Below are 17675 nucleotides of genomic sequence, written 5' to 3'. Positions count from 1 at the left end.
TTGTTAATGGATTTCTAAAAAGATACCTTGTTTCTACCAAGCACGAGACAAAATACACTGTATTAATCCTGAAAGAATGGCACCAACTGATTTTAAACTTGCAAAAGAATTTTTCATTATTCAGGAAAAGCTTGTACTTTTGAACTGTTAATGCAGCTGCTAGTGAATAATATATAAATAAATCAATTTATATATGCAGTCCAATGTGAGAAACATGAATCTTAGGGTAAAACTGAAAGTTTGTTCCTTTTAGTGTGTATAGAAAAGATAGCCTGGGGCAAGATACTCATTCATTTCCTTTGAGAAAGAATGAATTTTCAGGGGGGCCACCTGTTAACTTTAATTTACTCATACTGTCTTTTCCTTTTTGCTCTTTGTACTTAGGTTCAGTCATAGAATCTATACAAGGGCTATTTGTCGTATATAATTTCAAGATGCAGTTAAATAAAATTAAATAGTAATGGCTATCATAAAATAATTTTAAAGATTCTACTATCTTTTAAATTTTAAAAAATACCAAAAAATAGGACATATCTATAAGCAGGTTGTGAACTCTTTCAAGGATCTCAAAATACTACTACAAAGATTATCAGATTATCATGTAAGTCATCTGCTGTAAAAGCAAAACACTTCTGATTCCTTTCTACGTGCATACATAATCCAAGGGCAACTGAAGCAACTTTTAAGATTTTGAGTATTCAGCCAACTTTTGGTCATGCCCACGTTATGAATTTCAACCCTTAGATAGTTTTAACAATGAATATCAATATCAACAAAACTAGCTTAATTTAGATGAGTAAATGCGCAAAAACAAATGAGAAAATATGGTAGGAAAAAAGAGGATTTGAAAACCTGTGTTTGTTTAACACTGACAATATAGGCTAAATCAGTTATGAAACATCAGCTGCAAATCTTAAAAAGCCTAAAGGAATTAATTTAATGTATAGCTCAGTGCTAGACACACATGCGCTGTTTTAGCAAGTGTTACAGAAGAGTAGTGCAAGTAGTCTGAGCTCGGAAACTTTGGTTTTAACTAAAGAAAACAAAAATAATTGTTTCTGTTTCATATTTCAGAATTAGTAGTATCCTTTTACTGTGTAATTTTAAGCCAGATAATGACAGTAATGGAAATGCTAGAGCACATCTGAAAACCGCTTTTACGGCCATGCTAAAATATACTAAGCCCAGTATTAGCACTGATCAAGAAAAAAGCAACTATAGAACATCATTTGAATGGCAGGTGTGAAAACCACATTCTTCTGGTCTACACATTCTTCCAGATACTTTCTGGCAGAATATTCTTAGGTAAAATACAGTGGCTTTGGAATTGCTCCAGAAAATTCTCAAACCCAATCCCAATATAGATTTATCTCTCCAGTCCATTTCTTAATAGTCTCTATTCAAAACAAATTTGTGCATATGTTTGTGTAGGAGGAGTGAAAGCAATTTGAGGCTTCCATTCTGATCAACTTCTACCTTCTTTCCTAGGAAGTGTGTAGAGAGCTCTGGTGCCTCAGCAAAAGTAATCGCTGTGTTACCAACAGCATTCCAGCAGCAGAAGGTACTCTTTGCCAAACAGGGAGCATTGAAAAGGGGGTGAGTACAATTAATCTATTGTTTGAAAAAGCAATTTATTGTCACAGGAAGAAGTAACTGGTAAATTAAAGTACTTACATGCTAATATAAGATGTAAACAAATTATTATTTCAGAATACATTTGAATTGTAATGGAAGTGTCAATTATAAATCGCAAATTATTTCCCAATTATTTATACACGTAATTTAATAAAAGATCTATCCTCACTATAAAATTCTATAGCATGGATCAAAAAAACCCCCAACCTGTTAGATAGTCTGTATTGGTTTTTGTGTAATTTTTGTAAAAACTCTTTAGTTTAATCTTCATTAAATTTATAGCACTCTTCCATAAAGGACTCTTACAACTCTAGGTCTGGCATAGACTTTGGATATGTGTAACACAGATCTAGAGCCTGAACTCTGCGTTGTTACCTTTATTCCTTCAGCTGAATTATACAAACGTATAGAAGAAAAATCTTGCCTTAATAAAAGGGTTTTCTAAAAGCTTGTATTTCAAAGTGACCTTTCTGGTTTGACTTTGAAGTATTCTTTTGGTATTCAGTTACACTTACATAACCGTTTAGCTTTAAAGGCCTTCGATGTGGAGTTTAATAAACTCTTCTACCTAACAGAAAAGTACAGGAAGTCTAATTCTATTGTGTCTGTCTGAACAGGTGAATTTTTATTTTAAAATAATGTTGGTATATCAGTAGTTTCAGAGAAAGTTCTGAAACTTAATAGTAAGAAAAAGTTTCTCAATTGCAAAGCCAAATCTATACAGATTTTAAAGAGGGGAGAAAAATATTTTAATTATTGATTTATAGGACATATAATGGGGGAAAAAATGAATTCCATAAGCTTCTTTTTTCAAGATAATACATTTTATGGAAGTTTGTACAAAGTGAAGAATGCTGATTATATAATTTCCAGTACTGTCTTAGAGTTGCTGCATCTGTCCAGAAGATCTAGTACTCCTCCAGATTAGGTGTCAGTAGTCATTTTTAGGAAAAAATCCATTCTTGTTCTGACTTTCACCACGCTAGCACATCTAGTTTCAACAAAGATTACACTGCATTTTGATTGTAATCTGATGTTTAAACAAAAAGAATGAAAGCTTTTGAGCAGCTGTCACAGTTTATTAATGCCAGTTGATGGCTTCATTCAGGCCATATGACCTAGCATCATTTTTGATGGCTTTTCCATGCTGATTTTGGAAATATTGGTAAACCATGTTAAATAAATTCATTGAAGAAGTCATTTTAAAAACCAGACTGCTTAGAGTTAGCCAGTGAAAACAGAGACACCTTTACATTCTACCAAAAATGTTACCTTTTATAAGAGTAATAGAAAAAAGTGGAAGCCCTACTCTTAAATCAACAGTCTAGGTTTATTTTGGAACCATCGCTCCTTGTCAATGACAAGGAGCAATTTACCTCAGTTTATATTTTTAAACTATGATACAACAGTGAACAAGTTGAGATGCTTTATGATGCTGTTGCCTTGTCCACTTGCCTGAGGCTTTAATCAATTTGCTCTCTACAAACCATCTTTTTCCAGTCATCAGTATCGTGGTCCTTCCAAGAAGGAAATGAGAGAATCTGTATTTTTTTACAGCGGTAAACTGTTCATGTCTGTTAGCAAAGAATTGTATCTGTAAACTGCAGCTTCAAAGATTCCCTTAAATTAATCATTCCTGATAGCAAAAAACCCCATAATACACAAGGTTTTTCCAAATACTTAGTTCTCTTTGCCATGTGCTAAGGAGAAAATAACAGGGTACAATTATTATTATTTTTATTATTACTACATTTATATTGCAGTCATGCCTAAAAGCCACAACCAAATTAGGCCCTACTTTGCTGGGCTCTATCCAAATATATAATAAATGATGTACCCTTCTGTAAAGACCTAGCAAGATCTCAGAGTACTTGATCGTATTTGAAGGGTCAATTTCTGCTTTTAGTTACACTAATGTAAATACCATGTAACTGTCAACTCAAAACAAGTCTGAGGCAATGTGCACTAATATCTTATTGGCAGAGTTGGGAGGGATTTCTACAATTAAAATGGCCTAACACACTATTAGAAAACCTTCTTTCAGTTGCTTATATAAACCTGCCAAACATTTTAACTGTCTGGGTTGAAATTTTCCACAGTAGATGTCTGCCTACTCCTGAAGGATTTTAGAATGTTTTCCATGAAAGTTACTCAGCTGTTTTCTGCGTACAGGGAAAGAGAATAGAGTGGTTTCTTGCTACTGATGGAACTTGTACATCTGTTTCGAAGCTTTAATATGTTCATGCTTTGGTGAAGGGTTTTATGTATTGGCTGGGTTCAAAAAGGTACACTTTTTCCTAATTTGAAATAATAATTCTAAGTATACATGAAGTTTCTCTCCAGTATACACAGAGATGTGTTTGTAAAGGTAAAGTAACTGATAGATTTTAAAAAATATACTCTGATGAGGAAATGGTGCATATAAAACAGTAAGACAAAATTGATTGGAATGTTTATTTACCTCACCCATTACCTCACTATAACAGATGAGGTTGCTATAGTTTGTGGAGGAAGCATATTTCCATAGTCCCATTAGAAATAATGAAGATTTTGGTAATTTTTAATTACTCTGTCAGAGATTCTATCCATCCCTGGTTTCTGGTGAAAGATAATTTTCACTAGAAAACAAGGAAAAGACATCAAAATGAGCAGTAAGTCCTCAGATTTAACTTTGATAGAGTAGGAAACACAGCATTTAAGCAGTTTCTGCAGGGAAATATGGAATGTGTAAGACAATGTTGCATGACCAAGAAAATTGCAGGGTATAGTGATTTTACACAGCTTTGGAGAAATAAAACGAGTAGAATGCACCTGCCACTTATATACAGCCCTAACAGTGTGCAGTTAGGATGGTTTGCATGTTGCTTGACATAGGTGATATTCTTGTGATTTAAGTGTCTTTCATAACTGATTTTGACATGTTTATTTAATAAACATAAATAAAAAGTATTTAAAACTGGATTATACATTTTTTTACATAAATTTTTACATAACATTTGGACGGAGCCTTGGGTGACGTGGTTTAGTGTGAGGTGTCCCTGCCCATGGCAGGGGTTTTGGAACTAGATGATCTTAAAGTCCTTTCCAGCCCTGTTCTGCGATTCTGCCATTTTTACTCTTAGAAGCATTTAAATTTTTAGCTTTTGAATTCTGTGTAGCTCACATAAATACTTCATTCTTCATCATAATGGCACTATTAGAGGCTTTGTAAAACACTGCTGAATGGATTTATCTATAGTAGCTAAAAATGTGGGTTCACTACAGGACTGCATTGTGTGTTAATGCAGACACGCAGTGATAGTCTGGATTGAAGACAAGCTCTGTATGAAAGGTACATTCTTCTGATGGATGCCTACTCATTGTCATAAACCTCTGATTTGCAAATTTAGATTAAACCCTTCTTTCCTCAGTACAAATCCATGAAACTCTGTCTTTGGGTTTTTTGTCTGAAGAAGGTTGTGATGAGTTGACCCTATCCAGCAGCTAAGTCCACCCAGTTGCTTGCCTACTGCCCCCAGGGATGGAGGAGAGAATAAGGAGGGAAAAAGTGAGGAAAATGAATGGGCTGAGATAGACATAAGTGAAAGAAAAGGCAAACAGCAGATCAAAGGCAGTTGCTCACTACCTCCCGCCAGCAGCCTGTTGCCCAGCTAGTCTGAGCAGCAGCTACTTTGAAAGCATCCCAACTGCCTGTTTTACTGCTGAGTTTGATTTTTATGGGGTATGATATCCCTGTGGTCATTTGGGATCAGCTGCCCCTGCTGTGTTGCCTCCTAACCTCTTGTCTACTCGTAGTCTACTCACCTGAGGGGCAGGTTGAGAAACCAGGAGAGTCTTAATGGCATGCAGTCATTGTTGAGAAGTAGCTAAGACATCAGTGCGTCATCCACACTGGTCACAAACCAAAAACACAGAACCATACTGGTTGCTCTGAGGAAGACTCTGCTCTGGCCATACATGATAGAAAAGGCAATGTATGTTGAACTTGAGATTAAAAATATTATGCCTTGTCTTTTCTATAGGCACAGGCATGCATTTTGTTTGTTTGTTTCTCTAACTGATAAGAGGGAGAGGTTTAGAAACAGAAATGTGCTGGATTGTAAAAGGTGTGTTTTAAAACATGTACAGCACATACAGAGAAAAAAGAGGTCATGAAGGATAAAACGTGTTTTGGGAGAAGGAACAAAAATGAATGTGGCTGGAAGAATAATGCTACAGTTTTCATTTATTAATGTGGAAATAACAAGGAAATAGTGTAACAAGGAAATACTATATTAAATGGTAACGTGTTCATATCTATGCAGAAATGTTGTATCTAGGTGTGTCTGCTTATGATAAGCTACAGATTTTAACAGTAACCTGTCATTTTAATGTGTACATTTAATGTACACGAAGAGCTAAACATTAACACGTTTGACAGTCTAGAAGTACCTTTTATTAAAAATGAAATTTCTGATGAAAAAAGGATTTTTTATTTATTTAACATTCTGTACAATCTTTGTTCACATCAGATTTTAGTTTTGTTTTTTTGTTTTTGTTTTTTTTTTTCCTGTCTAATGACAGTAGGTTAAATTCTCTTTTCGTTTTCCTTCAGAAAAATCTAGAGTAAATCAGGTCATTGTAGATGGCTGTATTTACTTGTTTGTATATGTCCCACGTTTCTGGGACTGAGGTTTTAGGTGAGCCTTAGGACTTAGAAGAGAAAACTTTACTTTGCTTGTTATACACTTGTATAGGTGTAATGTATAAAGTCGACACTGAGTCTTCCAGTAGTCCATAGACAGGGATATGTGTCTGTCCATGTCTTCTGTTCAAGTCTCAGTGCTTTTTGTCAAATTCACGTGACTGATTTTGGATGCAGAAATTACCTGGGTTTCTTTTTGGAAAGGGTCAGTATTGTGTCTGTTTGGGAAATTCAAGGGAGTTGAACAGCACCTTTGAAAATGAGATGTGCAGATTCAGGTCACAATAAACCTGTAATTTACTCTCTCACCTAAGCCTGTAGTGGTGGGAAAGGGTTATCTAACTGAGCTGCTCCAGATTCTCAGTGATGCACCAGAATGTGGATCATACTAGAGGCTCTAGGGTTGTTTCTGAATGGTTTAAAAAAGGTTTCTGACTAAGGGAATTACAAACTTATTTTAACAATGAGCCATTTGTGTGAATTGTGTGTCTTTTTATACGTCCAGTGACAATATTGCAAAGTTTTAAGTTTTTGCATGAGTGAGGTGCACATGTTCATTCTGTCACTGAACAAGTGGCCACTCACTATAATATAATAATTTTCTGTACTATGTCTAATACTTTGGCACTACTTTTGTTATGTCTAGGGCTAGTGTAAATGAAGTACTGCAACAAATTCTTCTTCCATTGTAACCTCATCCAGGTTTTCTTTTTTAAAATGTAATTGAATACTTTCTTAAAAATACTGTTGGGGGGGGAATTTTTCATTTTGCATAATGGAGCCTCTGCATGAATCCTAAGCGGAGGGTGTTTTACGAAACTAATCTTGGAGATATATCTTACTGTTTAAAGGAATGTAAGCAATTTGGTAAGCAACTTGCAGTTCCTTTAGTAAGAAACACTAAGGAGGATGTATGAAGAAAAAAAAAAGATTTTAAGCTTGCTTTAACTTCTGGTGTGTGATAGGAACCTATAATTCAGGACTTGGTGAAGACAATTAACAAATCACACACACCCTCACCAATGTCTAAACATGGCTAGAAAAAGTAAAATATTACTCATGTTATCTATACAGAGAATGCTAATGCCTATAATTGGTCATTGCTTGACCCTTATATTTTTCTGTCCTGATAACTCTGTCAGCCTGGAAGCTAATTCTGTGTTTTTTTTTGTGAAATCTTTCAGTGGTGTTATCAGGGAGAGTGCGTACTTTTTGGCACTTGGCCCCAGAGCATAGATGGGGGTTGGGGTCCGTGGTCAATATGGGGAGAGTGCAGCAGGACCTGCGGGGGAGGAGTCTCCTCATCTATAAGACACTGTGACAGTCCAGCGTAAGTAGCTAAAGTAAGCCGAAGCCAACAAAAAGACACATTTGGAAATTATTCAAAACTGTGGTTTCACATGTTATCTGTAAAAATGTTTTGCTAGTTTGCCAGCATTTGTCTTCAAAACTGCAGACAGAAATACTTAAACAGGAGAAGTTCCCTAGACATACTTTTAACGTTTTTAATCTATCTTTTCTACTGTAAAGATAGTTGGATTTTTATTTAGCAATAACCAGAATGGTTTTCTTTCTGCATCTTGCTGTTCATGAAGAATATATTTAAATTATGTCTTAGATAGAGTTCTTTCTTAAAACATGCAACCTCTAATGATTGCCTAGGATAAAAAATAACTATTGCCAGTTACTTATTAAAATCACAACAAAGTGTTTCCATGCTTTTGCATACAACTGCTTACATATAAACCATACTTAGTAATATTAGGTTACATACAATACATTTATATGCTGTCATGTCCAGCACCTAGTTGTGACTTCCCACTGACTCTTAATTCATCAGCTTCACTCCCTGCCACTACTCCCAGTTGGTCCATCTACTCTCTCTCAAGAGGGGCCAGCTTCTCTACTACGGTTTGATCTGTTGTGTGTTCTGTACTTGTCCTGTCATCTGTCTGCTTTCCAGTGTCCTGACCACTGTTCCATAGTCTGTCAGGTAACTGCTCCTCTCTCTGTCACTACTTTCTCAAATGAGGAGTGCTTGCTTGTTTCCCTTGCAGCTCTTTGCTAAATGAATCATTGCTCTTTTCTTTTGCTGCTTTTTCTATTCTGCTTACCTCATGACAGCTATAGGTCTTTGCAGAAGGATAGTTTTATTACTTTGTTCTTATAATGTCCCATAATCACTATTTCCATCATCAATTTTTAAGACCACTTTTTCTTGAAGACATTAAGGTTTTGTGCTTCTTTAATAGAAATGCATTCTGTGGCATGTATCACTTCTTCCATATCATCTCCTCTCTGTACACTTAAGTTCTTTGTTGCTTGTACCCATGTTTTGCAAGCCAGGCTGCACATAAGTTTTCCAGTGCACTCTGCAAGACACCAAGGTGCTGTAATGTCATATTACTACTGCTTCAGGTATTCTGTTCAGCTCCTGTCATTAGCAATAACTATCAAATCTGGCAAATAGCACTACTTACTGAATGAATTCAATGGCAAAAATTATCCATATGCATTGATAACATGTCAGACTATGTTACTGAGATAATAATATTAATTATTTTTCAAAGCAGCATGTAAAAATGCTAGTGGAATATTTGTTCTGAGCATAAGTAATTTCCTAAGATATTTTAACTACTCCTGTTACCATGTATATAGGTTGGTATGTTGAAAGGTGATTAAATTTTAAATGTTTAACAGTACATCAAGCAAATGCATTTGTGATGGGTGGGGAGGATGTCTGTATTAGGAAAAAAATTTCTTTTGGTTCAAGGATAGTGTTGCTTGGTTAAATAGGTGTAATGTGAAAAGCAGTATTGATTTTTTTTCTAGTTGATTGTAAATTCTTTCTTTCCTTTATTATAAAACAGACACAGTTTTTTCATTTCTGCTTTCAACTTATGAGCCAAAGAGCTGATGTCTGATTAGTCTTACATTTAAGTCAATGTAAATTGAATATTTGACCTGTGTCAAATCTATCTTTGAAAGATAGATGAGGTTTTTGAACAGTTTGGGAATTTAAGAGCCAGTATGTTATTCACACTAATAGAAACCTGCTTACCCTGGAGTTTCCTCAACCTTAATACTGCTTAATTCAAATCAGAATCAGGGTTTTGAACTAGAAAATACAGTCTTTTCTAGCTCCAGTATTTAGCAGACAGTGTCTCTTCATTTTGTAATATTTTCAGGTGTAATATAAGATTAAAAAAAAAATGCTTCTCATATGGCTTTTTTACATATTTCTCAGTTTTACAAAGCAATCAAATAATTTGTAAACAATACCTTTTTAGTATGTTCAAAATACAGTTAAACCATGTATGCAAACCAGATGAATCGTCATTATGTAAGTGATGATTTTCAGATACCCACTATTGTTTTTTATCTGCTCCAATTCAAGTCAATTCTACAATTCTTATTAAATAAAATATTTCAAAATCTCACTTTAAAAATTCCATGTCCTTTTAATTTTTTTATTTAATATATATCTCTTAGACTTGTGTCTAGACTAATAATGTATATACTAACACATAAACGTGTTTTTCAGGCCTTCAGGTGGAGGCAAATACTGTCTTGGGGAAAGGAAGCGGTATCGCTCTTGTAATACTGATGTAAGTAAATTTTATTCCACTGTGAAAGTATAATTAACTTGTTTGCTTTACATTTTAGCAGTAATGGATGCTTTCTTTCACTTCAGAAAAGCCTTGAATTCTGCATTTTATTGGCAGAGAGTCCTGTAGGGCACTTACATATTGCAGGCACCCTATGGGTTCTGCTAAATGTTAGGATCCTTGGCTCAATGTTTAAAGTCAACAATGAGCATTCCATGTCAGAGCTAACGTCACTCTAGCCCAGTGTCTTGTCCCCCAGCAGTGGCCAGTAACTCTGGGTGTCTCTAAATATAGTTCTTGAGTTCCACATCATGTCTGAACTATATTAACTGCCACAAATAATGGGTAGGAAAAGGGGGTGTGGCTTTAAACTGAAAGAGGGCAGATTTAGATTAGATACTAGGAAAATATTCTTCACTATCAGAGTGGTGAGACACTGGAACAAGTTGCCCAGAGAAGCTGTGGATGCCCCATCCCTGGCAATATTCAAAGCCAGATAGGATGGGCTTTGAGCAATCTAGTTTAGTGGCAGGTGTCCTCTTACTCTTTTTATACCTTTATGACTCCCCATGCCAATGTACTACAAAATCATCTTACACAATCTGTGAAAATATATTTTGTGTTTTAAGCTATTTGACAAAACTGAAGGTTTAAAACACACCTATCTGCTGATTTAAAACACAGATCTTCTGCTTCTTGTATTAGTAGAATGATCGTGCAGTTTTATTTTAGAGCTGAGCTAATGAAGTAATGAACCCCATAGAGAGGATGGGGTATAGGCTAAAGGTATAAAATCAAATTGTAAAACTAAATTACAAATTCAGTTGAGTTAACAGTTGAACTAGAAATAGAGTACCTGCCAATGAGAAATTTCAGTAGTCAGTTTCCAAGTCAGTAGCACTATAAAACGTAAACAGGCTTTCATATTATTTCAACCTCCAATTTGTCTTAATTTTCTTCTTAAATCAAGAAAGTTCCTTTCAGTTCCTTTATGCTGAGGACACCAGAACTGCACACAATACTCCAGGTGAGGTCTCGCCAGAGCAGCGTAGAGGGGCAGGATCACCTCCTTTGACCTGCTGGTCACGCTGCTTTTGATACAGCCCAGGGTACGGTTGGCTTTTTGGGCTGCGAGCGCACACTGAATTGTGTGACCCACTGTCATGTGGGTCAGTGTCAAACGCTTTGCACAAGTCCAGGTAGACGACATCAACTGCTCTACCCCTGTCCATCAGTTCCCCTGTTACAGTGGGCCCAAGGTCTTCATTCTCACAGTCCCTGCATCTGCCTTCCAAGACTTGGGTGGTGTGGTCAGAGCCTTTGCCAGTAAAGACCGAGGCAAAGAAGTCATTCAGAACCTCAGCCTTCTCCAAATCCAGGGTAGCCAGTTCTCCCGATATCTTCTGGAAAGGGCCCATGTTGTCCCCCATGTATTTGCAGTGTACCTATAGAATCCCTTCCTGTTATCTTTCACATCCCTAGCCAAGTTTAGTTCTAACTGGGCCTTAGCTTTCCTAACCTGGTCCCTAGCTTCCCAGACAGCATGGGTGTACTCTTCCCAGGCCGCCTGTCCTTGCTTCCTTTTGTCCCTCTTAAGTTTCCTCAGGAGCTCCTTATCCATCCAAGGAGGTCTCCTGGCCCTCCTGCTGCACTTCCTTCTGGTTGGGATGCAACACTCCGGAGCTTGTAGCAGATGATCTTTGAATATCAACCAACAGTCTTGGGCCCACATGTCCTCTAGGGCTTTATCCCATGAAACCTTACTAACCAGGTTCCTGAAGAGGCCAAAGCATACTCTGTTCTTTGCTGAATGAATATCTGTTTGTTTCTTTCCAGTCAGGATGTTGTGTGCTACTAAGTTAAGTCCCTTATAAAAATCTAAACATGTTCTATTATTGTTTTAATTTAGCCAGGGATTATAAAAGGTTTTAGTTGATAAAACTTATGCAAAATGCTGATTTGTATGATTTGTATTTACCTTTCCTTGAAAACTGTATCAGTCAAGTCTCTGCCAGCTTTTCTGTTTCTTTGGGATTGGTATCAGGCAAGCTGTAACTAAAATATTCTATTTGTCTATTTCAAATAGTGACCTGTTTCAGTTTGTACAAACAATCGAAGATATGTTAATAAATTCACATTAGCACACTGGAGCCTTCCTCCATTAACTCTTGAAGGGCTTTTGTGAGATAATTGTCCAGGTCTTCTTATTAAAAATATTTTTCGCCAATAGATGTTATTTAGCATCTGCCACAGTAACTAGTATGCAAGAAAGTTTATGTAATTTATGTAATTCTGCCACAGAAATACACAATTTCTAAATGCTTTTTTAATTACTAAGAATTACAGCTACCTAGTAATATCATTGAAATGTTGCTAGGATTTGTTGTGGTTTTATAATATTTTATTTCTTATTGTCAGGCACTTTTCAGGCCATTTTAGTCTTAGTTGATTTTGCTTCCTTTATTCTTTCTTTCTTTGATTATAACTGAGAGGAAGCTTATAGGGTCACAGAAGGAGCATCTAGAAGGTATCTGAGGTGGCCATTCAGGCTATTCCCTGGCTTGAAGGCAAAATCAACTGTCATTTAAACCATTAAGCCATTCTTCTCTGGTGGTAAGGCAGCTGACCTGTTTTGAAATGCCTTCTGTCCTGGAGATACCATTAGGATTCTTCGATATCCTTACAGTCAGGACAGTTTTCATAAATTACAGTGTATGTTTTCCCATCCTTTAAGACCCTTACTCTTTTCCCAGTAAGAAGACAGCTGATATCATTCCTCCTGTTTTTGCAGATTAATATCATGTCTCTTTTTGGTCTTCTTTACCCTAGATAGATGGTGCCCAAACCTCTGCATAGGATTCTAGCTAAAATCTCTCAGTGATAAGGAATACTAAGATAACTTAGTATCGCAAGTGTAACTTAGCTTTTCATCTTAGTGATGGGGTTCTGTTTATTCATTTGAGTATTGTGTTTATTTTTCTTACAGGAGTGACAATATTTATTTAGTCTGTGTTGATGTGTAATGCCCAAATTCCTTTCCTAAAAGCTACTCTTTATGAAGTCATTCCTCAAATTGTGCCTTCACAGTTGATTGTTCCTACTTAAAAGTAGTAATTTGCATCCATTGCTTTATTTTAAACCACTGCTCCAATTTATCAAATCTTTTAAAATTATAAAACTCTATTCCAAAATTTTCATTCCCTACCTATATTCATATTTCAGTCAATAATTTAAACAAGATACTAGAAGGGAAACTGTATTTTGTTGTCTAGGTCTTAAAAAGAATTCTTGAACAGTTGCAGACTCAGGCCAGGCAATTTTGAAATGCCATTCTTACAGTGTGACTGTGAACAGTTTTTTTAGTGTATTTTTAGGGTATGGTTTTCCAGTGCGTAAACATTTGGTACTTACAGAAGCTTAAATTTACTGCCTTAATGGTTTTGATGATTGTAGTCTATTTCATTTATAGTAATATTTAGGCTTCTACATAACTAATAATTGCTGAGATTAGTAGATTTTGTTTCAAGATTTATCACAGTCCTTAGTGCCTGACATTTTTAATATTTGATTAATGTAAGAGTTGAGAGCATGCAATTCTGTCATAGTTTTTATGAAAAATGTGTTGTTTGTACCTCTTTTCTGTTCAAGTTTATCTTGCAATGTCAGCCTTTATTGCCCATCTGTAATTTTTGATGTAGCACTTGCTAAAGCTCCTACTATTTTTGACTTCATTTTTCTGTCAGAGATGAGAAAGTTGCCCTTTCTTTTGACCATGTTAATTATTTTAATTCTTTGGAAACAGCACACACACTTAGTAGGTTTGTTTCTCATCAAACATTTCTAAAGCCATATATGACTTCTTAATTCAAAAAGCATCTGCTAATGGAAACACTGAGATCAGCAGCAAAGAACATTAGCTAATGAATTCTGGAAACAAAAGGATGGTAGAAAGAAACACACTCATCAGAAACTTATTTTCTACCACCAACCACAGTACTTCTAGTTAAAAGTGTCTTTTTCCAACCAAAGTACTTTTAATAAAAAACCAAACCAAAAAAAAGGCTGATAGACTTGCAAGGCACATAATTTCTCAGTTAAAATAACTCATTTTCTGATTTAAAACAAGTATAGGATGTGAAATGTAATTTGGTATACATATAAAACTGTAAAAGCCTTCTAATTTTTTATATACATTAAGAAACTCATTTTGCTTACGAGTTCTGTGAAGGGTTTATCTGTATGAAAGTAAGTGTGCATACATACCTTTAAAAGATTCTTCAGGCTCTTACTAGAATGTAGGAAGTGGATTTTGTTGGTTCCTTTGTGCATACATTCACAGATACTGTTCATTGCTTTCATAATTTTAATATTTTCAAGCCAATTTTTTTCTAAAACACATTCATTAGAGGAGCTACATCATGGAATCATGGAACAGTACCTGAGTTTTAACTGTCACCCTCCTGGCTGTGTTTTGCATCTTCTGTGAGGTGTACTATAGTCCTTTTTTAACAGGAAATATAGGGAGTTCAGTTACTGAAGTCTGCCTGACTTTAAGCTCCAAGATAAACACAGTTCTGTAAGATAAAAGGCTTGGTGTTTTGTCTGTGTTGGTTCAATGATTTTTCAGCACTTTTTAGACAAATTATTTTTTATTCAGTCTTAAATTTTTTTATGTTCTCATCAAAGTCAATGCTTTTTTCAACTCCAGAGTTTAATTATTTCATCATTTTCTTATCAAGACTTTGTCAGACCTGTCTTAGAATTCTTACACCTTCATTAGATTCTTACCTCATGATTTGCAGTCTCCTGAAACACTGTTTGAAAACACAAGAAGCCTGTTGCTTGACAAAAGTTATCCATGTACTATAACTCCATGAAAAACAGGAAATATTTTACACAATAAAGAGAAGACTGACTGCACATTTACTTTGGGAAAATAGTATAGAACAAGGAGACAGTGGCAAAGAGCTGGCATTTTATAAATACATATAGTAACTTACTTTGCAGTAATATTTTTGCATTTCTATACCTATGATTTTCATAGAGTCATAAAATACCATGTTGGAAAGGACCTTGAGGATCATCTGGTCTAACCTTTCTTGATAAAAGCATGGTCTAGACTAGACTTCTCAGCACTATTTTCAGTTGAATCTTAAAAAAATGCCCAATGTTGGAGAATCCGCCACTTCCCTGGGAAGATTATTACAATGGCTGATTGTTCTCATTGTGAAAAACATTTTTCCTGTGTCCAGTCACAGGAATTTCCCTTGCAATAACTTGTACCCATTACCCCATGTCTTTTCCATGTGACTCCTTATAAAACCTGAGTATCCGTCTTTGTAGCCACCCTTTAAATACTGGAACATTGTGATAAGGTCCCCCATAAGCCCTCAGAAGCCAGCCATGTGAGGAAAGGCTGAAAGAGTGCGGCTTGTTCAACCTGGAGAAGAGAAGGCTCTGGGAAGACCTTGTAGTAGACTTCCAGTGTCTAATGGGTGGTCTACAAGAAAGCTGGAGAGGATCTTTTTACAAAGGCATATGGGGATAGAATAAAGGGTAATGGTTTTAAACTAGAAGAGGGTAGATTTAGATGAGGTATTGGGAAGAATTTCCTTGCTGGGAGTTTGGTAAGACACTGGGAAGGTTGCCCAGAGAAGCTGTGGATGCCCCATCTCTGGAAACGTAAAAGGTCAGGTTTGAAGGAGTCTAGAGCAGCCTGGTCTAGTGGAAAATGTCCCTGTCTATGGCAGGATGATTGGAACTAGATGATCTTTAAGGTTCCTTCAAACCCAAACCATTCTAAAATTCTGTGACTACCATACCAGATAAAATAGCAAGAGAGTAGGACCATTGTGTGCTTTGCTCATACAGTTCATTTAGCTGCTTCTGGATATTCCCAGCCTTGTCTGCTGCTCCTGTTATCAGTGAGATTACAGGCTGCGTGTAGCTGGTTTCCTGTTGAACTGCCAGAGCTGTGTTCAAGAGAAGGATACAGATAGTGATTTTAACAATTTAAACTGGCAAAAACTAAATTAGTATTTAATAGGTAAAAGAAAGACTTCTCATACAAGGGGACTTCTGCACATCATCTTGTATGGCCCCTCTTGCTCAAAACCTCAAACAGGTTGCCCAGGACTGTGTCCAGATGGCTTTTGAATATCTCAAAGGAGGGAGATTCCACCACCTCTTTGGGAAACATGTGCAAGTGCTCGGTCACCCTCACAGTAAAAATGTTTCATGATGTTCAAATGGAACCTGTGTTTCCACTTGTGCCAGTTGCCTGCTGGCTATGCTCCTTTGGATGCAGCCCAAGATACGATTGGCCTTCTGGGCTGCAAGTGCACACTGCCAGCTCATGTTCAATCTTTGATCCACCTGTACCTCCAAGTCCATCACCTCAGGGGTACTCTCAATCCCTCATCCCCCAGGCTGTGTTAATACCAGGGTTGCTGGTATCAACAGGCAGGACCTTGCACTTGGCCCTGTTGAACCTTCTGAGGTTCACATGGGTCCACTTTTTGAGCTGTGCAAGTTTCTCTGGATGGCATCCCATCCCTCAGGCATATCAACTGCACCACTCAGCTTGATGTTATCTGCAAACTTGCTGACAGCGCACTCAATCCCACTGTCTATGCCATTGATAGAGACATTAAACAGTGCTGGGCCCAATATGGACCCCTGAGGGACATCACTCACCACAGATCTCCATCCAGACCATTGAACCGTTGACCACTACTGTCTGGATGCGACCATCCAGTCAGTTCATTATCTGCTGAACAAGCCATCCATCTAATGTGTCTCTCTGTTATAGAGAGAAGGATATTGTGCAGGACCGTGGCAAAGGCCTTACAGAAGCTCAGACAGATGACATCTGTAGTTCTTCCCTTGTCCATTGATGTACTCACCTCATCATGGAAGGCCACTAGGCTGGTCAGGCAGGACTAGTCCTTCCCTTGGTGAAGCTATGCTGATTGTTTTGAATCATCCCCCTGCCCACCATTTGTCTTGTCATTGCTTCTAGGAGGATCTGTTCCATGGTCTCCCCAGGCACAGAGGGGAGGCTGAAAGATTGGTAGTTCCCAGGATCCTCCTTTCTACCCTTTTTAAAATTAGGTGCAGTGTTTCCCTTTTTCCCACTCACCAGGAACTTCACTGGACTGCCAGGACTTGTCCAGTATTACAGAGAGTGGCTTGGCAGCTACATCAGCCAGTTCCTCTCGATTCTGGGATGTACCTTGTCATGTCCCATAGATTTGTGTTCAGGTTCTGCAAATGATCTTCACTTACAGTGGGAGAGACTTTGCTTCCCCAGTTCATGACTTGCAGTTCATCCACTTGAGAGATGTGGGGAGAGAGCCTGCCAGTGAAAACTGAGGCAGGAAAGTTGAGTACCTCAGTGTTCTTGTCTGTTGTTAGCAGTTTACCAGTCTTGCTCATCGGGGGTGCATGGTTTCTTTGAATTTCCTCTTCTGATTGATACATATGTATAAACCCTTCTGGCCAGGCACAGAGATGAGACTGACTGGTCTGTAGTTCCCTGGGTCATCCCTTTTCCCCTTCTTGAAAATGGGGGTTATATTTCCCTTTTTCCAGTCATCGGGAACTTCACCTGACTGCCATGATTTCTCAAATACGATGGACAGTGGCTTAGCAACTTCATTCCCCAGCTAAATTTAAGATGGTCTCGAACCAGTTCCTCTCCTACAGTGGGCCCAAGGTCTTCATTCTCACAGTCCCTGCATCTGCCT

The 17675-nt window shown here is 37.1% G+C and overlaps 1 protein-coding gene across 4 annotated transcripts in view; it reads left to right on the top strand.

Annotated features, from left to right (window-relative positions):
* ADAMTS6 (ADAM metallopeptidase with thrombospondin type 1 motif 6) overlaps window positions 1-17675 on the top strand; it is a 150534-nt gene that overhangs the window by 89659 nt on the left and 43200 nt on the right. For all 4 annotated transcript variants that reach the window (XM_062612297.1, XM_062612294.1, XM_062612295.1 and 1 more), the window contains 3 exons: window positions 1489-1596; window positions 7504-7649; window positions 9864-9927. In XM_062612297.1, coding sequence (XP_062468281.1) covers window positions 1489-1596; window positions 7504-7649; window positions 9864-9927 — 318 coding nt within the window. The remainder of the gene's footprint in view (window positions 1-1488; window positions 1597-7503; window positions 7650-9863; window positions 9928-17675) is intronic.

Source organism: Pezoporus occidentalis, unplaced genomic scaffold (genome assembly GCF_034315485.1).
Source record: "Pezoporus occidentalis ecotype Australia unplaced genomic scaffold, CSIRO_AGI_Poc_V1 ctg16, whole genome shotgun sequence".
In the NCBI taxonomy this organism is placed as follows: domain Eukaryota; kingdom Metazoa; phylum Chordata; class Aves; order Psittaciformes; family Psittacidae; genus Pezoporus; species Pezoporus occidentalis.
The sequence above is the reverse complement of the archived record's forward strand: the minus strand, read 5'-3'. Positions and strand labels throughout refer to the sequence as shown.